The sequence below is a fragment of the Neopelma chrysocephalum genome, unplaced genomic scaffold (assembly GCF_003984885.1).
Source record: "Neopelma chrysocephalum unplaced genomic scaffold, ASM398488v2 Primary Assembly neopelma1_25, whole genome shotgun sequence".
NCBI classification, from domain to species: domain Eukaryota; kingdom Metazoa; phylum Chordata; class Aves; order Passeriformes; family Pipridae; genus Neopelma; species Neopelma chrysocephalum.
The window spans coordinates 41,915,065-41,937,105 of NW_020897694.1; the positions used below are offsets into that span (position 1 = coordinate 41,915,065).

Genomic DNA, 22,041 nt, shown 5'->3' on the forward strand with positions numbered 1-22,041 from the left:
GAGGTTGATTATGAACTTTAATAGGTCAAACAGTTGGCCATTGTACTGAAAGGAGTTATCATTTCCTGTGTAAGTGCATTAATGTTTAACAAATTTTAAAGGCACATATATTGTTCCCTGACCAATATAGGGTTCGCAAAGGACTATAAATATCAAGATTTTAGGAGCTGCAATAAAAATCTAGAGGAAAAAGAAAGAAAAGAGATGTTTTTAATTTGTTTTTTTTTTGTTCCTTTAATCCAGTGTTTCTGTTTCATTCAAAATAGGATTTCAATACTGTATCAGTGTTTCCCTTTACTCTTTTCCCTCTTACCCAGGCATCTGGGTACTCCGTAACACTATGTTCTCCACATGTAACATAGGGGAAGGGTGAGTCTGTTGTCTTAGGAGAACAATTTAGGAGAAGTTGTCTTAGAAGAAAATGAGAAGATGAATCTGTCTTATCTTAGGGAGAAGATGAGTCTGTTGTCTTTTCTCTCCCTTTTCACTCTGTGCCTTCCACTGAGGCTTATACCATGCTTTCTTTACATGTGGATTTGAACACTCCTTCAGGAGCTTCAATTCTCACTGCAACGTCACTGAGCTTTTTGTCAGCTGTGAGAAGGGGAGATGAGGCAGAAGGTGATCCCCAAGCTTGGCTCCTGCAGTCCCAGCTCCAACCACCAAATTGCAAGATATGGTTAGATAGATTGGATATTTGTAACCAGCTAACAGTAAATACAATGGAAAATAACTAAGCTGCAGTGAAAAAGAACAAAGACTACAGTGTCATTAGAGACTAGGAACAAAAAACCAACTTATGGAGGAAATTCCCTTTACTCTTCCTACTCTGAAGGTGTGAACTCAAAAGCAAGACAGGAAGTGGGAACACGTGTGGCCCAAGAAATATTTGTTCAGAGACTCTTCTCCAAGCAACAGTGCAGCATTTGCTGTGAATTACAAACATGGTTATCAGGAATGCCCTGATTCTCTAATATTTGAATTGGACCAGTTTTCCTCCTGGGAATGTTTGCAGGTGTTCTCAGAACACTGGGAGCAGCTCAGATGAGAGGCAGGAGGTTGCGGGCTTACTGTTGCCTTTGCCTAGCTGCAGAAGCTCCCAGACCACTACAGTGGGCACATGTCACTTCTGCTGTTTTATTTTTTGTCCCCACTGGATTTCAGCTGTGTCTGAGCCCAGGGAAAGTTGCAGGGCTGAACCCAGCCAAAATAGGATGGAGGAAAAACTAAACCCACATATCTCTGTCTAGTAGGCCTGCTAAGTGAGTGCACTGATTTCTGCTAAGTTGCCTTTTGTCCCTAGAAACTGCCAGTGTGAAGCACAATTCAACTTTCCTGCGTCTTCATACCTACACTTATCAGTCCTGAAAAACAAAAGCAATGTAGACAGAAGCACAGGGCTTCCAGCCGTCCGACGCCTGGAGACCTGACACAAATCACCAAAACCTGGCTGAATCCTCACACATCTCAACAGCACCTCTCTGCCTCTAGCAGAGAGCCTCAGGAGGTATCAGTGGGCATATTTTGCAAAAACCCCTTTCTAAAAAACAAAAGTAATTGGATTAAGACAGCTAATAACCATCTTTACTCAAATGCTCTGTCTTAAGACTGCAACTGAATCAATGATAGCAAATGAAGTAGAAGCACACTTAAATAAAGAGTTGGCATTTCTTCAGACCTTTACTCCTTTCATAGCTTGTAACTGTATTTACCACTTCAGTGAATTCTCTTCACTCAACGGCTGCTGATGTGCATTCAGTAGCAGGAATCCAAAGAAAGTGCTTTTATTTGCCTGGTTTTGAGAGACCTGTCATGAACAGACTGTGAATTTCCAGGGGATGGTAGGGCTGACAGCAGGCTGCAGACCTTGGCAACACTGCTCCCAACTGAGTTCCAGGTGTCCTGCAAGCGACAGCTCTGAAGCATCCAAGATGGAGAGTCACTGCAGCAGCAGGCTCTGACAGACTGCTTCAGTCACTCTTACAAGTGCAAACATGCAACATGTCTATTGAGCATGTAATGAGTCACCTCGAACAGAAAATGTGTGTCGTGCCAGATTATACAGAGGTTTTGTGAAAATAAATATTCCCATTGAGGATTAGCATGAGACCAAAAGCTATGCCAAATTTGACTAGACTCTAAAGGCCAATCTTGTTCCTTAAACCAGATGTTTAACAGAGGTTGTGACATCTGAAGAGGTCAGCAGACAGAAAATACAGGCAGTGTATGCTAAGTCAGAATGAGATGTATCATTGTAGGGAGGTAAAATACAATTTTTCAAGTGTTATAGAATTCTGTAAATCCCTTTTCCCAATAGTTCTTCACATCTTGCACAATTAACTACAAGCAGCAAAATATAATTTGTGTTCTGTATTATACTCCATTTCTATTTTTGAGTATCTGTTTAAAGGGAGGCCAGCATGATTAGTAAGTGGGGTTACTTACTTTTCTGAGATAAATCCAAGAGTGAGAGTGGCGAGCAAGTACATAAAATCTGCCCTCACCTCTCAGTCTAGATGGTAAGCAACTCACAGGGAGCTTCTCGTCAGTGGCACCTGACTGGTTCTCTACTCTGGCAATTTTACATTTTCAACTTTTCTAACCTGTGCAGTTACTTCTGTTTAACTACCTCTTTTTTCTTGCAGACTTGGTAACTTGAAATTGAAGGTTACTCAGTCAAAGAAGAACACGAAAAATATTTCAGTCACAAAAGTTGGTAGTTTTGCAACAGATATTTTCATGAACTCTAGTGAGCATCTTACAGCATCAGTTTTTGACTTTGAGTCAAAACTGGGAAGTGGCAGGAGGCACTTGCCAAACTTCATGTGCTGGATGATGAAGGTAAGGCAGTAACAGCTGGAGGGAGTCCCATGGGAAGCTGCATCTTGGGGTAAAGCTTGTTTGTCCTCAGCTTCATCATTTTGCCATTGTGTTATTGTAATGGAAAGCAGATCATGAGCAGCTCATGGTCAGGGGATGGGAGTATAACCATTACAGTCCTCATGGCATGATAACCTCAGGATCATCTGACTTCCATAGAGACATCAGGACTTCTGCTGTAAACAAGAGTGTTCCTTTCCTCCCACCTACACTGTGACTTTCCTACCACCTCTCTCTCCACTCAGACGTGGAGTCAAGCTTGAGGAATGCAATGGGAATGAGGACTGATGGCCTGCTGCACAGAGGGAAGGCAGAGAACTAAAAAATCTTATGAGGTTTATGATAGCAGAACAACAAGCACATGACCTGCTGCCACATCTCTTGCCTGACCTATTCTTAGAGATGGGTGGATGGAAAAGGCTGAGTCACTGTCTCAGCTGCAGAAGACCAAGCTGTACAGAAGGAGCCTGCCAGCCAGGGCTCCCAGCCATATAGCATAGGAGCTGCCCTATTTCTCAGAGCTCTTTGTGGCAGGTGGCTAATCCCCTCCACCCCATCTCCTTTCCTCTGCCTCATTCTTCACTAGTCCTCAAAACAAAGAACAGACTATCAACCACAACGTAATGCTCGAAGTCCTAAGCAGTTCTCTTCCAGCAGGGATTTCAGGTTTTGCATGCTTTCCTTGTTGCTTTAGTTCCTTCTTGCTTTAGTGGAAATCACATAGAATCACAGAATTGTTGAATCATTTATGTTGGAAAAGCCCTCAAAGATCATCAAATATATGTATCCCATGCATGTATGGGGTATCTTTTCAACAGATAACATTTAATCAGAAAGACTTCAAGAATATTATTGAGTGATTTCATCCATATTCATTTAGCATATCCATTTAGTGCAGAATCCAATGACGCTATAGAACATAGCATCCCTAAAATTCTGATCCGATCATCTTGTCATGGCCATCAGGTCCCTGGGCTACGATCTTTGAGAGAAGAACCTGCTACATTTCATAACAAAGTATTTCTTCAAATCTACAAGCTTTTGAGAAAGTAAAATGAAACAGTAGGAACTTTTTCCTGAAAAAGAATAATTGTTTTAATAATCTTAGCAGTCTGATGGAAGTCCACCTACAGCAAACACCATTAAACTGGTACCATCAAGAATGTTTTAAAGGAAAAAAATGTTACTTACACGGCTTCCTTTTTCAGGGAAACACTGACATCCTCCACTGCAGTCTCTGCCTCCACATGGTCCTGTGTAATTCTTCTTTCCACCCTGCAAACCAGAACACACGTAAAACGAAAGTTAAAATATATCAGCTAGAATACCTGGCACAGCACAATAAGCTTTGATTAGCAGACTCTCTGGGAACTGCTCAAGCAAAGACCAGGATCAGATCTAGGACTTGCAGTTGAAACCTCTTTAATCTATGCTTAGAAGCAGCCATGAGTGGCTTTCCAGTTCTTGGAGATCAGCGTCAAGAAATATAAGGTTACTTCATTCATTTCCTCCACATTTTCAAAACACTACAGCTCCACACTAAGCAGTATCTCACACATCTTTTTGACACATGCAACAGATATGTCATGGAAGTGCAGCTGTTTGGATTCTTTAGGGACACAGACTAAGTCCCAGGTCACAATGCAGTACACCCTTCTATGCATGCTCTAAATCGTTGCTGTATTTTGAAATATTTATGGGTGGACATAAAGAAAGATGTAGATATCATGTTCAAAATCATAAGCCAAACTCCTGCCTTCTCCTCTTCAATGGCTGTCTATTCTGGAGGCACATAAAACTTTCTAGCAACCAACTACTGTGATTTAGAAGTCAGACCTAGCTTAAGTAGATGGTTCCGGTTACATCTCTTGTACTTGTCCAGAACTACCTTGGCCTGGGCCGCAAATATATGGATCACAAAATATGCACCACTCCACGCAAATCCTTAGATGGACTTCAACAGGCAGGCCAGCTCAGATTATACTTAGTAAGTGCCTGCATGAAACACAGCAGCCGTAGTCTTGTTCAGAAACCTGAACAGCAGAGTTGCTGTGCATGCTGTGGTATGACTTTTATAACTGTAACTTAATAGTTAGGAATACTGTGAAGACCAGCCTTCATCCCACCTAAACCCAGGGTTCTGAATGCTGAAAGTGCCCCACAGTCTAGTAAGTAATCTGGGAAAGGGCAAAAGGATTTCTTGTCACTACTTCTGAACCTGGCTTGCCCCAAAGTGAATAATTAATACAGTCAGAAGAAAAAGAGGGAGTGACTGAAGTCCAGTGGCTACTGTAAGCCAGAGACACTTATTCAGGGCACTTCACATGCACTGCTCCTTAGAGCACGGCAACCCAGCTGTAGGGTACAGAGTCAGGCTCTGTGTCAGTTGATCCCTTCCTGGATGCAAGAACCCTGATTCAAATGATTCCTTCACTCTTTCTGCCTCCTTCATAGCTTGAGCACACCATCTCATGAAAGGGAGGTGAACGGGGCATAAACAAGCCTCCAAAACACGATGGGAGCTCTGAACTGCTATGCTGTTGCTTAAATAGGCAGTGATGCTGCTGTTCCTGCCTCAGCGCTGACTTGAGGTGAAACACAGAGAGGGACCAATGCTGCCACGTTTAGCATTTTTCTTATGGCTCTAAGCAATCCCCTACTCAACACCTGAGGTTTTTGGGTTACGTTTCTCAGGTATCCACTTCTGCATTCACACTACCTGAAAACACAGCTTTGAGATTTGTATTCCTCCCTGGGAGCCAAATGAATAAAAGGTATGGAGCAGGCACCAAGCATTGACAAAGTCCTCCTTTGGTTATATTTGTACAGCAGGCTCTTGATCTTATGACAAGCAGTAATACAAAGTTCCTAAAACACGTTCTTACGCTTGCATGAGAATGTTCATGTCTGTATCTTAACTATTTTCATACATCAAAATACTTTTTTTCAACATTATATTTAATTCTCATGTTTAATGAAAGAGGTGAGGTTTTCATACTGATAAAAGAGGTCCACAGAACTGAAAACATGCCCTGAACTACTTAAAGGTTAGGTGTTTTATTCAGGAAATTATTTCATGGATGTAACAGCGTTCAATGTCATGTTATGAATTCTGCTTTATTTTTAAGCTATTGTTTAGAGGAAATAATAAACCAAGGCAGTTTTATAAACTCCAGCAGCTTGCTATGGTTGGTCCATTTTTTAGTTAAATATATGGATGGTCACAAATTCACTATCTCTGTGGGGTTTTTCTCTTATTAAATTATTTGCAAATGAAATTTGTATCTTTTTCTCAGTATCCTTAATTTTACAAAGTTTCCCCCTCAGTTCCTTTTCAGAAATTAGGAATAGTTCTATTAATTTTTATGAATGCCATGCATATGTATGGCCTGTGTTAACATATTCCTCTGCAGGATGGAGGTGTCCATTAAAGAGCAGTGTGCTAAGTAGTTTTGCCATTAATAACAATCAATTTTGAACTTTCAGAGATCTTCTTTTAACTTTTAGAGATTTGTTTTTGTTGGTGCTGTAAATAACAGTATATCCCAGCCTAACAGCAACAGAGAGATACAGTACTTTGATCATGTGAGTTTTCAGTTTTGCCTACTGAGAAAAAACCCAAAGAGAACAATAAGTTTATTTCTCTTTTTTTAATTAGCAGAGTGACTCTAAATTTGGTAAAATGTTGCTAAGGAGAAAATAGAGTATGAATCAGAACTATGGGAAGATATTTGTGCACTTGTAAAAAAAAAAAGGAGGCTGCTAATGCTTATTTCAAATGGAAGTTCAAGGTCTATTGTTTGTCTACCCACCATACAACATTTTAATTTGCATGCTGTAACAATACCAGTAGCTAATGTGGGGACACAATTGTTTTCTTCCACAATTTTAGGAAGCTTTTTTTTTATTTATTATTTTCTCATTTCGTATCCTTTTATGCACGCAAATTCTTCAGATAATGAAGATAAAAATCTGGAAGATTCTCCAAAGGTAGGGAACATAATGGGAACACATTTGAGACCAGCATCAATATACCCCTTCTGGATTATACTTGGGCTTTCCTTATTATATATTCTTCACTTCTTTACTTTTTGACTGCTAATGGAATGACTCTGGGAGCTTTTTGTCACAGGTACCATTTTCTGTTATCTTCCACTATCTATGAATGCTTATCCTCTCTTGAAGGATAAGATCATGGCCCAATTTTTAATCTTACATTACTGGGAAGTTACAGTATCAAACATTATGACTTATAAGCTTGTTAATGTTAAAAAATAAGTGTGTTTAGGATTCTTCTAAAACTTTGTCAAAAACAATTATACCCATGTGCACACAATCAAGCTGAAGGGAAACTAAATGGACATATATCAGTCAATAATAAGACTGCAAAAAACACAGTTTAAGATTTAGTGGTGGACAATGCACTTTTAAAGTATTATAACTATTTATGTCTTGAGGAAATTAGATTTCTGGGAACTTAACACCAGTGGTGACAACCCTAAGTAGTTATTTTGATTTGAGCAGGAGAAGCCTTTTTGGTCAGTAGAGAGAACAGTAAAACCTAGGACACAATGCACCCCATCCTAATACTGGCATTTAAACCAATCGACTGCACCTCTCCCAGAAAGCACCTTCTGCTTTCTCTCAACTGTAAAGGTGGGTGGAGGTGACCAGCTTACATACAGCTATCCACCCTCTGCAACAGTGTAAGAACAGGGAGATGAATCTCCTGATTTGTACAATGAATGTCCTGATTTGTTAAATGAAGAAAAGCGTGCTTATACCAGAATGATATTTTAGGATAAAGCTGTCTGCTGAGAAAACTTTCAATTTCTGATCTTTCTCATGTTTTGGATGATGTCTAATTCCACTAATCTCTAAAAGGTCCAGAGTCTAGGCAGAGTCTAGAAATGGGGTTTATAGAATCTAATTTAAGGTTTATGCAATATAGGCACAACATGTCAGACCATTCAGAGAATCTCACCAGGTCTCTTTCAGACACTTGAGCTAAATCTCATCATAGAAGGCTAAGGTGATTAGAAATGTAGCATAGGGTAACTGGTTGGCTGTCTTGTTTAGCCAACTATAATGGTAATACTGTATTGAGAAAAAATTGCCAGGGTAATAGTGTCAGAAACACCAACTTTTGAGTGTAAAAAAATTGGGACTAATGATGAAAAAGAAACTAGGAGCAGATTGTACATTTGGGAGAAGTGTAGGCAGGGAAATCAACATTCAAGGGTGGTAAAAACACGGAAAAGAAAAAACAGAGGAATAGGGGAATCCAATTAAGTGAAGAATGAAGGTGGTGAGGATATACTAAGAGCAAGAGCAGGGACACCTGCAGGCAGTGGTGGTGCTGACTTGTGGGCACAAGCCTACTGGGAGGCCTCATGGGAGAGACCACAGGTCTCCTGACCAGGCATGTCCCTGAAAGGCTTGCTGTGGGAGGGTGGGGTAAGAAGGCATAAACTTGTAAGTTTACAAGTTTACAATGCTTACACCTGAACACCAACTGCAGGAGGAAAGGAAATAGAATTGTAACTCAGTAGGCCTTTTGAGTAATTTATCAGTTTTGTTTATAGTGATTTTGTACAAATACTAATACGAACAACAAGATACAGAATTGTAATTCAGTATTTCTTACAGTGATGTAGTTGTGAATTAATATGAATAACAGCAATGTGTTACTTTGCCAATTAAAGAATTATTAAGTTCTTAGAGAGAGGTGTTTTCTTTAATCAGCAAATCTTAAGTTATGTCTAAAAACTCCAGTCTAAACGGGGAGAGTTGGATTTGTGGAGTAAGACCCCTTTACAAAGCTTTCACTTCTTCCTGGAGGCACCAAAATATCCTGTCCATCTCCTCTTGCTGGCAGAAGTTTTGCTTCTGGTCACACATACACATATGTGTTGACCCAGCCATGTGGATTCCAATTTCAACTTGGGTTCTGAAAATCAGGCAGAAACTACCAAGGGTTCAAGACAGACACCCAGCTCTTTGGGCAAGTGGCACAGAACTGCTTACATCCACAGTGTTTGAAGCTAAGCATTTCTAGAGCTGGCTTACCTTGTGGAGACCAGGTCAGAGCAGCCCAGAACAGATGAATATTTGCAAGTCACTCCCTGTTCTCTTTTATCTATTAGCTTAGCTATCTCCACAGGGGCCCAGCTCACAGACACTGACATACTGGAAAATGTGGTTACAGATCCTTTATTTTTAAAATAGAGCTGGAGAAGATGATGGAGTAGAAGAAGACTGAGTGAAGCAGCTTTACTCAAGTCCATTCACTGCACACAATAGCACAACATTCAGCACAGTCTCTCAGGAAATGGGAGAACTAAATGTAGATCTCTGATGGAGAAAATCAAACAAACACATACACGTAGGAAAGCTTTAACCAGAAGGCTGTGAACCAGACCAGAATGGATGGAGAAAGGGAATGAGGAAAGCAATTTAATAGAAGGGGAGAGGAGGGACTTTTCTGACTTTGTTTTTAACATCATTGAGTCACTGTGCTGGGATGAATATATTTATCACGTTCAAGGAACATGAACACTATTTAAACACAAGCAAGAGAAAACATGTAAGTAACTGCCACCTATATTTGTAAAGCTTGTATATTTGCCTAGTGTAAATACTTTCGCATTTTTATGTATGTGAAATAGCAAGCATAAAACATGGGTGTCCCAACACAAAATCTTTTTTGCCTTCGTTTTCTCATCTTTTTTTTGCCCCCAAACAATATTATTTCTGTACTTACGCACCTTCAGCCAACAACAGACAACTCAAATGCAGTTTCCTTCAGTCAAACTCTTAAAAAACCCAGAAACATATATGTAGTTTTCTTTAAAGTTTTCTACACATTAATGATTTATTTGTGGCTAATCTTGGCCACGCTTGAGTAATTGTCGTCTCTGTGTGCCCATTCAAGTACCTTCACTTCAAGGCTTGGTATACTAAGAAAGAACAAAGGCAACCAGAGGACAGGCCTCAAAGTACAGTTCTATGAGTACAGAAAGACCAGGAAATATAAGCCATTTCCTCACATACAGCTAAAAAAAAATTACGGAAATTATAATGAAAATATTGCAACTTAGAATCAAAGACTCTGCACACCGACATCTTCTTTGATAAACTTTTGTAGGGTGCAACTGTGCATTAACGTGTGTCCTGTCAAGCCCCATTCTGTTCACCAAGACAAGTTTTAGAAGGTCTGGGAGCTTGCTGAACACAAATTGAACTATGATCTGGGGGTGCTGACATACTGCATGCTTCTGCAGTGGGGCAGTGTACAGCACATTCGAAAAGCACATTCTTATGCTTCACGTGAGACTTCAGCCTGGAAGTCCCAAGGGAATTCTTGGCATGCCTGCGAGGCAGCCAGCGCTCTGTGTCACCGCCAGGGAGACCAGACTGGCCCACACCTCCAGTATGAACCTCTGCTTCCACATTTGACCTTCAGCTGTTGAAACGGACATTATTTTCAAATTCAGTTTATATAGCCCTGACTTAGAAACATTAATTTTTACTTCCTTCAAAAGAAAGAAGAAAAAATAAAGTAGGAGTATGACAGAGTAGTCCTGCTGTTGATGAACCAGACAGAGAACTTCATTGGATTCAAATTTGACAGCACAGTTGTATTTACTCAAAACCAACATTTTACTCCTTAGAGTCGAAAACATTTGTTGCCTGTTGCCAAACTTACTTCTCTAGAAACATGTATAAAAAAAACATTCAAAACAAGTAAGGAGAACACTGTCAGCGAAAGCGGCCTGGATTGCCCAGTAACAGGCTTGGGCTGTCCTCAGAGTTACAATGTCAAAGATGGAACCGGACATCAAAAACCGCCTGCCCACAGTCCAGCAGCTACTAGTGCAGTGGACAGTAAGATCCCTGCGAAGACCTTAACTGTCAAGGGAAAGGGAGAGATAAATTGGCGCAGTCAGAGAGGAAGGAAAAGATGTGGGTGTGGATGCTCTCTCCAACTGTTCTGAGAATTATTTCACTAAGAACTAATTCTTTCTTTCATATTTGAATGGGAGCCAGGACCTTTTCTAGACTGGATGCATGGCAACTGGAATAATTTTGCATGTGAGCTCAAAATCTTCTGAATGTTTACACTTCCCATCAAAAGTAGGGGGAGCCATATATTTACATATCCTTCAATGAAAAAAAACACTGGAGGAGGAAACTGGTCTCAGGAGGAACACGAAGAGACTTACCTCCGGTTTTATGATGAGAGCTGGTTTCCTAAGCACTGCCTAATGGAGCCTTCCCAATGCAATGAGTAGAGCAATACCTGTGGCAATCAATTATGTATTATCAACTGGTGTGGAGTTTCAAATGTTGTCTTCCTCTTGTGATGGAGTATACAGAGAAAACCAGGAGGCAAGATGCCAAAAAAGCAAGTGGTTTGTTTCGGTTCTGTCCCCTGATGGGCATGAGAATGTCAACAGACAAGGAGTATTGAAAAGTACTACTGTTCCCAGGGACTGGGATGCCTGTGTTTGATGTTTGGGGTGATGGAAGGAAGGGCAAGAGAATATGAAGTCTCTGATGCTAAGAAGACCCAAACAGACAGAAACTTGTCTTGTCAAGTGTGTCTCAATAAGTATGTTTGAGCCAGCAATGGGAAATATGAATTCTGTATCTCTCAGAATTGAAGCTATAAAAGACTTTCCTCTTATAGACTGGCTTGTGACTCTTGATTATATGAATCTTCTGGCACACAGCCTTGGTTTGAAGGCTGCATAGTTTCACTTCAAAGTGAAACTTCACGGCTCCACATGTTCTCTTTATTTGAGGTACTAATTTACCATCCCTTCTTCAAATTAAAACATTCCCTTGTTGCAGTCTGGAGACACTGCCTTGGAAAAACAGCAGAAGCCAGACACGATACAGTGTGAACTTATTCTTCACATTTTCATAAAAGCATTTCTAATTTTATGGCTTTCATCCAAACACATATTTACCCCAAAACACACAAGGAATCCAGAAGGAGCTGCTGTGATATAGTAGGTATTAAAAAAAACAAAACAAAAAAGTATGATCTCTAGGAGGCTGAGTCAGAGAGCAATTCTTAAACCTGTCTAAATATAAAGCACAGATACTTGAATAACTGTCCAGGAGTCTTGTCCACCTGCCCAATGTGAGTTTGTTTGCCAACAGCACACTTCCAAGCAAGCAGTGTATGCTGTGACATCATTTTCTTTTAAGAAGTCAGTGAATGGGAGTCTCATATTTTACGGGTAATGAAGTAGGATTCATCTGTATTTTGCCTTCCTCCCACCCCCACAGAGATGATTATATGTTATCCTAAGAAAGAGACTAGAATATAAGATGGAAAAAATCAGTTAAGCACTTTACAACGTCAAACAATAAGAAGTAGACATCACTCCTCCTTATTTTTGAATAATCTGTAATGCCATGGGAAAGTGAATCTTAAAAAACAGCCACAGGTCTCTGCATGAAAGTGCTCCAGCTTTCAGGAGCTAATGAAAAATGGTTAAGATGCAGAAGGCTTTTCCTAGAACAAAACTGCATCCAGAAAAGGAAGAAAAATGTCATCTGGCACTTCTCTATTTGAGACAGGTAACTTACCTGCCTAAAGAAATAAAAAATTTTGTCTTAGTCATCAGATAAGGCTTGAATTTGTGCTAGAAAGAGAGAGGTGATGCTGCAGGCAAACTAAGCTCTTGGAAGAGTGTGCAGCCATGCTTAAAAATAGCTCTTACATCTTACAAAGGGGCAAATATTACACAGCCATTAACTGATACCTATGGCCCACAGTGATTACAGAAGGACAATAAAAGTGTTGCTCAGTTTTACCAAGGCCAGAATTGGGTTTGCTTGCAGAAAAAAACCCTACAGATATAAGCCCAGTAAGACTTTGCTGTCCTGCTCCCCTTCTGCCTGCCCTCTTCCGGTGAGAGAGGGACAAAGGTAGAGACAATGAGTTGATATAACAATTTACTGAACAGAAACAGCAATGGGATAAGAAATGAACAATAACAGCAACAACATTAATAACAGAACTATACAAAAGAGAGAGTGATTTACACACAGAAAAGTGCTCACCACCCTGCCCCTGTTCTGCATGGCTGCCGAGACAAAGACAAGATGGCGAATGTTTCTGAGCTGGTGCCATGTGGCCTCCCAAGACAAAGGAGTAAATGGTGGATGTTACTGCAGCCTGGCAGTGACACGCAGCTTCCAGAGACAAAGAAGAAGATGGTGGCTGTTACCACAGCCGGGCAGTGACACATGGCTTACCCTTCCCCAAGACTAAGCCAATGAAAACCAATGACAGAGACTCCCCCCTCCCAGCCAGATCATCTGGGCTGCTCCACTCCACCACAGCTCTTTCTGGCACTGGTGCTCACCGCGCACACACTTGGCTGGGTTTGGCAGTATTTGGCTGGGCTTGGCTCAGCTGATGTCCATTGGGCTTGGCTCCCTTCGGCTCAGCTGTGTTCACCGCTTGGAGCTCTGTTCTCCCACGGGAAAGAGGAACAAAATGGCACCATTTCCACTGTGTGTTCCTTTTTCTTCCCCCCAAAGCCATGCTCCTCAGCGAGAACGTGGGTGGTATAGAATAGCAACCTAGGCATGCTCACACGGCTCTGTGCTCTGCCCCCCTCTTGGTAACTTCAAGAAAACTAGGACACACTTTGAAGCTGGAAATAAAGGTAAGCAAAGGTACATACGTTAATTATTAGTATTAGTTAAGGCAAGCCCACTGGCTTTCTTGATTATAATGAAAACTCAGACACCTCGTGAATTTGTAAATGACTAAATTAAGGTGAGTTTTTAGCTAAATCTGAGAGAAAGGTAAAGGACGCAGCAGTAGCTAAAGTAAAATCTGGATTGGTAAATTAAAATTTGTTTTGATATCTTGTTAACTTGATTCCATCTTTGTAAATGCATGCTTTTAGAGATGCATATTATTTTAGTTTATTACCTTTTCTTATGAGACAATAGACTCTCTATTAACATTTAACATGGCATTCCTCATCTAAAAGGGTGGTGGTCTTTAGAGCAAGAGTGCTGGGATACCTTAACATGAGTCCTTATTCCCAGCTACCCATCCCTAGAAATTAAACGTATCTCCACAAAAGCTACTTGGGTGGTTTTAAAAAGCAGTACTACAGGAGTCAGAAGTAGTGTTTTCTAGTTATCAGCAATGAATAAAGTCCTCTGACTTGCCAAAGTAGATGTAATCACTTGCCAGGGAATCTGTGACACTGAAAGTCACACATTGTTTCTCTTTTAATTTTTATTCTATTATTTTATTTATGCAAACTGGTGCACATTTTGTATTTGATCTGCACAAGGCTTATGCAAGGTGCAATTTAGTGGACAGTGTTATCACCTCATATGTGCAGTTATACTGCACAGTGAATCAAGAATATTTTCCATAAAGGAATGAGGTCAAAGACACTATCAATCCTCAATCTGAATTTGTCTGTTGTCCAGTATCTTATATTACTGGAATAAAATCTCCTTTCCCATCCCTAAAAACAGAAAGACATTTGTTCACATACTAGTAGCATAATAATGGAACACAGCATCCACTCATTAAAGTAGCAATTTCTATATTTAACTACTTCTGGTTTCTGAAGTCTAGTCATTTTCAGTTCTGGAAAGACATCCAAATAATGATATCATTTGCTTGAAACAATAGAAAGTCTGGATACTAGTCTATATATGGAGATATTTTTTTTACTCTATTTATAAACCACGCCAGTTATTTGACCTGTCTAGTTTACTCACCTACGTAAATTGGCAGACACAGGAAACTTACTTAAGAACATATTATTCTTAGTGATTGGTAAATCTTAAAAGTTGCTAAATCATACTTCAGATAGGCATCCAGTATTTCTGAAAAGTCGTCTGCACCTATTACACTAAGAACAAACCAGCCTGCAAATGTAGGAAAGATTTTTGCTTTTGAACGAGCAGCAATGTAATTGCTAGCCCTGCTCGTGAGGAAGGGACTGACAGAAACCAGTTGTACAGCTGTTTGCATGGCTGCAATATCTATATTTGTTCACTGCAGTGTGATGGTGCCATGGTTTCCCAAAATGTGAGCATAACCATTGAAATTTTATTCTTGTTTCATGTTTTTTGTAATTACTTAAAAATGATTGTGTATGAACTGCTTTTATCAACTGAATTAGTTACTTTGTTTTCCTCTGATAACTGTTTACAGACATAACCTGCTGACCTGGTTCTACTTCAGAGGTCCTGGGAGGGTTCTTTTTTCCCTTGGGAGGGATGAGGTTGGTGACAGTTTTTAATGGCCTTTTTTAATCTTGTGCCTGTAGAATCAAATATAGCAGAGAAATAAAGAGAGCTGAATTTAAGTTCTTCCTGCAGAATAATTTAAATTGCAATTAGAAATATAATGAAGAACTGTAAGTATGGAATTACCCCTTAGAGCATGATTTGAAAGGAATGGATTTGCACAGTTTATCAGTGACAGCACAGATTGACTGATACTGCTTTTATCATACATGCTGAAGGGCAAGTCCAGTCCAGTATAATGCTTACAGCCCTGACTCAGTTTTCAGAGCTGGCTGTTAGACAAATGACTCTAGTGGAAATATCAAATGTGGAAATTTGCTATGCAGTTTTTCAGAACTGCTTCTTGGGACTGGACTGGTATTTCCTTAAAAGTGAGAAGAATGGGCAAGAGATTTGCAATGAACTGGAGAAAGAACTGCATTTGGTCATGGAAGTGTTTACTGCTAACTGCTTGGTCAGATGCAACACCCACCATTTCCTTTCTATTTCAGTCAAGAAAAAGCCCATGAGAACTAGCTTTCTTACTGACCCATTTCACTTTTCACTTTAGATTTCAAAACTTAATCTCCTCCCTGAAGCTGCCTTCTCTCTGCTCTGAGTTGATCAGTGTTGCCACTGGTAAAAGCCTTGGGTAAAGGTACAGCAGATAAAGAAGGTACAGTAGAGGATCTAACATATCAGGAATATATGAAGGTATCTGTGAGAGTTTTACTATTTGCAATGGGGTCAAGGAAGGTAATCTAAAATATAGAAGAAAGTATTCAGTAAAAGACCAATCTCTTTCTTGTGGATATAAAAACTGATAGTCAACTATCAGTGATAATCTCTTCTCATATACTTCTGATTAGGAAAATGTCTTAATATGTTTTCTTATATGAGAAAAGAAAGGACCTGCAAAAGATCTTTTTTTTATTTTAATGTCCCAAAGCACGTTAAGACCACCAAAAAAATTCAAACAGAAGAAGCATTATAATTCCTACTCATAAAACTCACCCGATATATTTCAATTCCTACTTCTACCAAAAAGCTCTTTTAATTACTTATCTACTCAGGGGAAAAAAATCTATAACTCAATATAGTGTACTTGTATCTGTAGATTACAAAATCTGAAACCTGGAATGGCTGAATTAAGATATCCTGTACCCTAAAAAAATAAATGACAGTTTTTTCACCGGATGTTTCTTCATCCGTCATATCTGCTTCCCCATAAATTTCATGGAAGGAGTGGAAAGGTTTTTTTTTTGAGGGGGAGGTTCCATTTCATTAAAAATATCCCTTTGACTATACAAGAATATTACCACAGCTATACCATAAAACAATGATTCAAGAGACAATAATGCAGAATTTACATTTATTTACCCAGAAAAAAAAAGGATTCATCTTTCCTATATGTGCCACTGACTTTAGACTTAAAACCTGCTTGGATTCAGTTTGGCAGCTGGGCTGATTTCTGCAATGTTGCAGAATTGAGTTAAATGCACTTTTCCATAGTTACATGATGAGTCATTAGTTCGGCTTGGTCTAGGACCCAGGACCTTCCCGGCTTCCAGTCCATTTCCCTAAATAACAGACAAACACTGTCTGCATTGCTGCAATTAGTCTTGTGGCTCAGTCTCCACACCAAAAATGCTCTTATCACAGAACAAACAACTAACATACTGAGATTATAAACAACCAAATATCAAGTTTCTTTAAACTGACTTGAGGGATGTTATTTGGCTTCTCTTCCGCATCCTTTTTCACTACATGATTGTCTTTTGGCAAACAGATGTACAAAAATCCAGAAATGCTCATGCCTTGGCAGTAGACAATAGAAAATAGACAAGAAAAATGTAAGGAGCACACCTACAATTCACTGTATCAGAAATTATATGGGCTAGACTCTTAGAAGTGGTGGAACAAACCCTGCAGCGCTCATCAAGCTCAAAGGTCTTAGCAACTGGTAACTGACGCTTTATTCAGAATATGTTTCTTGTATACTGTGTACACCCCACCTAACTCAGGAACAATAGCCCTAAATTTGAAATCCGACAGAGGTTAGCAGAAGACTGGATGTGTGTATTCAGCTTTGCCATATGCAGCTTTTTGTGGAACTCCTCATAGGTGATGTTAGTTCAAAATACTGATTTTGAGAAAGAATGCCAAAAGCCCGAGAATGGATCTTACAAATAATTATAATGGCCAGTCTTCGCGAATGAAGATTTTGGGAAAAGTCTTTTACCTTTCAAGCCTGCGCAAGGGATTTTTTAGGTGAGACACAGCCTGCGCTGAACTGAGCCCACCCTTTAAACCTAAGGTTCATCTGCCGGGGCCAAGCGAGCTTGGACAATGGCAGTGAGGTCCTCAGGACGTAGGTTTGTTTAGAGTGACCTTCTCATAGATGGATGGCCTCACAGGGCTAACAAGCTCCATCTGCCCGTGGGACTGGGAATCGAACCTGGGTCGCAGCGGTGAGAGTCCTGCATGCTAACCACTAGGCCACCAGGGGTCCCTGGATCTTACAAATACTTTGACAGAAATGGTGTGCAAATAACCTAGGACTATAATGCCCATGTTCAAGGAACATAATATTGCTAAAAAAATAATAACCCCCCACAAGCTTTATTTCCTTGCTTACCTTCTTGAAACTTCAGTGATTGTATCTCATGACCCTGTTTGGAAGAGATCTGCTAATTAGAGACCACTAATGAGACTGTTGATGTTTTCAGTAGATAGCAGTGGTCTGTTAGAGACCAGATTTGTATCTCACTGAGTTGTTTGATTGATGGGTCGAATCAACCATCTTCTCTGTGTGTTGTGTGGGGGGAAGGGCTAGGCCGAGGCCTGCAGGCACATGGCCAGGCCTGTCCACAGGGCAAGGCCTGTGGCCAGCGTGGACCCACGGTCGGAAGGCACATGGCACAGGGACCATGCGGGACACCCACCTGGTAGCCCGCCCAAACTGTGCCCCCTGGAGCCTCTGATTGGCTATGGCACCCCTCACTTTGGCCAGGGGGACAGCGAGGGGTCAGTGACCTCAATGTCCCTCCTGGAGGGCACGGCCACAGTAGACAAAGTCTATAAAAGAGGTGCACATATAGGCTTTATCTTAGTTTGGCCTTCTGTCTCCGGACCAGCCAACCTGTGACCTCTTGGCAGTAATTATTTCTCTCCCTCTCTTTCTTTCTTTATTCCTTCTTCTCTCTTTTCTTCCTTTACTCTTTTCTTCCTCTTGTGGCAAACTTAAAATTGATTGAATGGTATTTCACTTAAGTTGTGGTATTTCACTTAAGTTTTGGGTTGGTGTTTGCTAAGTGCAACGAAGGTTCCCTACTCCACAGCAATGCCTGTTGCCAATAAAACCCTTGGAAGGGTGTAGAAGCAGAGCTCGGAATACTGTTTGGAGGGAGGAAGGGAAGTCCGTTTGTTTCTAGGAGCCTGCTATTAAGTGTAATGCTTTTGTGGAATATTTTTCTTGGTTGTATGTTGCTTCTGTAAACCCTTTTTGCCAGAAAGCCTATTTTCTCACTAAATTAAAAGAAATCAGTTAGATAAAATATGTAGCTTTTCTCCTGATGTGAACTCAAGGTATCAAAGAACTCAGACTCTGAAAAAGTTCTGTGTGGGAATTATTGAGGATCGAAATTAAAGTGTAACACCAAGTAAAGCTTGATACTTCTGGACTGGGGAGTAACACCTTCTTAAAACAAAAGTCTGTTTTCTCTGAAACAAAACCCAATGGCTTTTCCCTGACATAAGATGCAAGACTCTGCTAAACTTAAAAGCCTGGTAGAGGAAAAGAACTCTCCACATGCAGCCTGAGGAATCAGACCTCTAGTGAATCATTACCATAGGTATGGCTCAACCACCATAAAGAGTGTTCTCCAGGGGCCCTTTGCTCTACCCCACAAAGCCACAGCTTCATTTTCAGGCATCAGAAGATAACAGAAAAATCACATATTTGTCTTGTCTTTCTTTTCCATGATCAAGGAAAAGTCAATATCTACTCCATATTCAATGAGCAGGATAGATCTCAAATGCAGTAAGTTTCTGGAAGAACCCTACTACATTTCCCCTCCTAGCAGAATAGATCTCTCACCACTTAAAAGATATTTCAATGCTTCAGCTGCTGAAAGCATGGTAAAACAGTTTCATTGCTGCCTCTTCACTAGATGCTTCCTTCTTTGTTCTTTTTTCCCAGTGTTTAATAAATTATTCCAGTTGATTTTTGAAAGGCAAGTCTTTTTCATGAAAAAGCAGCAATACTGACACATGCTGGATCAATAATTAGGTTTTGAGTCCTGTCACACTTTATCAGCAACAGCTGTTGTCACACAGATGGATCTCACCAAGCACACATTTGAGGAGCTGAGTACTGTTTGTTCAGCATCTGCAAGCTGCATAACTAGAGCCTCATTTCTCCATCTAATGGAGATAAGCAATGGTCCCCAGAAAATTCCCACTCTCTCATTATATTGTTTAATTTGTAACCTCTTCCCTTTTGTATCCTGAAAGGTAAGAAGAGGGTTTCCCTAGTCAGATCCTGGAATCTGTTTAACTGAATTGGAAAGCTACTAAAGCAAGTCTTGGAGGCATTTACTCCAAACCTCATCCACTTTATTTCCTTAGTGTGTACTTACACACACACACAAGTGTAATTCGTTTTCCAGCTGTGAAGTATAATAGTTTTTCTTCTGGCTTCTTTTCTTTGCTTTTCTAGTTTTTCTGCCACTCAGGCAACTGCTTCTCAGTAGCGAGAGATCCCAGATCAGCTGCTAACTTCGTTTCAATTTCAATTTCTCTGCTCAAGTACAATCTTTTAGCACAGTTGGACAATTTCTCTACAGTTCTCAGTTTTCATGGTGCTAACTGTCCACACAGTCCATTAAGAACATTTATTCTGCTGTTCTTATTTCTGATAACCCAAGCATAATATTTCAGTTTCCCCAGACTTTTATGAGTGCTACCCATTACCTTCCTTATGCATACACATGTTCTTTCCTTCTCTCTGTACAACACTAGGTCACCAGATCATTTGGATAACTCCCTAAAGTAGATTACAATCACACTAACATTAACTCCTATTTTGTGGCATTACTGATTCCTGCTGCCCACTGTTACAAAGAACACTGGCTTTAGTATCTTAGGAGAGTGCTTGTTCCTACTAGTGTTCCTGTGCTTCTTTATTATACACAAGCTAGATTTTGAAGTTTAGGTCACCACTGATGCAGCTAGGCAAGATACTGGGAAAAATGGGCATGATGAAAAGAATCCTTTAAGATCTTAGTATGGTAATAATAAAGCCCTCTTATGGAATTCCCTTCTCCAATTCACTGAGAAAGGGTATCTATAGTAACAAATTTCCAAGAAATTCTTGTAACATTTCAGTGCCCTGCTTCTTCTTATTAATTCAAAAAAATCTTCTAATGCAAATAGCCAGTTGGTCTGAACTCAGTTGTCCCACTAAATCCAATTGCATTACTTAATTACAGAAACTCAGCCTTTTGTTGCATATTGGAGAACTTCATTACCATAAGAAAATGTGATGTTCTTGGCTGTGAATTCCTGCTACAATGTGAACTAGGATCCCAAGGCAAGTGAGAAAGTTTTTTCTGCTTCTGCTGCTTTTATTATATTTAGGTAACTAAGAAAACATTAGTTCTTGTGTTTTCCTCATTAAGACACAGCAATAATATAAAAATCATGCAAAAAAGCTACTCTTAAAAATTTCACAATAGCAAAACCCTCATCCTCCACACAAATTTACTTCTTTAACTCTTATAGACCCAAACCCCAATATGACAGTCTTTGTACAAAACCACAACAAATGTAACTATTACCCCATAGTGGTAAGACTAACTCCCCTGTCATCCTTTTTTAGCAACAGGGGATCTAGACGAAACATGACTTACATGACCAAAGACAACAGTTATGCCAGATGCTAAAAGCAATAGGATGCACTACACTACACTGTTTGGGTTTGTATATTGACCAAACATACAAGTTGTTGGTCACCCCTGTTCCCTATCTTATCTTTTTTTAACAATTCTATTCTTTCAGGGGGAGAGCAGTACAATGCTGACATGCTTTGCTCTGTCTATTTTGCTAATAGTAGCTGGCACAGCTGGCAAAAGGGATGTTAACTTACTTCTCACTTCCCCTCCAACCCCCATCATCCCCCATTCCAGGAAGGCAGTAGGAAAAAAGGGATTGTTCTTCTGAATTGCATATCCGTCAGTCTCCTCCTGGGAAGAGACAGCTATTTCTTATCTTGGCTCTTTTACATCACTGAGATGTGAAGGGAGAATTTGAAGGAAGGAAATCAGAGAAAAGACAGAGAGACCTCTATGTTTCAGAGCATTGGAAGGAACTGCTTTCTACGTATCAGAAGAAGGGTGGGGTGGTTGGTTGTGGTGGGGACAAGAATGCTGTAGGTAATGAAGAGCCAGAGAACCTCCACTGATAAAGAAAACTTTTGGTGAAAATATCTTTGATCTGCTATCCTTTGCCCTTTTGAAAAAGACATTTAAATAAATATCTTTGCATTATTTTGGCCTACAAACTTCTTGTCAGTAGCAATTGTCCTCTGAGATCCTAAAGGAAAGATGTATCTATGTTACTCATGCCTCAAAGACTGAAAAGAAAGGAAAACATCCTTTTGCACTATTCCAGGACACGCTGCCCCTGGAAGCAGGGGCTTACGGCTAAATCTAGTATAAATAATGTCATTTGGTAATACTTCAAGAAATGACAGCAGGGTTAATTTAGTCTTCCCTCTGGGGACCAAGAATGAACACATGGGTTCTCTAAGAAGACACAAAGAAATTTTAATTATCTCATTTAGAACAAACTCTGTTTAAAGGACATAGATTT

At 40.1% G+C, this 22,041-nt stretch overlaps 1 protein-coding gene and 1 long non-coding RNA gene across 6 annotated transcripts in view; one reads left to right on the forward strand and one right to left on the reverse strand.

Moving 5' to 3' along the window:
• Positions 1 to 22,041, reverse strand: part of COL4A2 (collagen type IV alpha 2 chain) — a 144,980-nt gene that overhangs the window by 97,193 nt on the left and 25,746 nt on the right. For 2 of the 4 annotated variants that reach the window (XM_027675100.1, XM_027675101.1), the window contains exon 4: positions 4,072 to 4,155. In XM_027675100.1, coding sequence (XP_027530901.1) covers positions 4,072 to 4,155 — 84 coding nt within the window. Of the gene's footprint in view, positions 1 to 4,071; positions 4,156 to 17,806; positions 17,908 to 17,938; positions 17,995 to 22,041 lie in introns of those variants that run through there. The other 2 variants (XM_027675102.1, XM_027675103.1) reach the window with 2 other exon arrangements.
• Positions 17,188 to 20,766, forward strand: LOC113963695. Of its 2 annotated transcripts, none has more exons than XR_003532917.1 (2): positions 17,188 to 17,292; positions 20,661 to 20,766. It is a non-coding gene; the product is annotated as an uncharacterized LOC113963695 (long non-coding RNA). The 2 variants fall into 2 exon arrangements; XR_003532918.1 differs by lacking the exon at positions 17,188 to 17,292 and adding an exon at positions 18,251 to 18,326.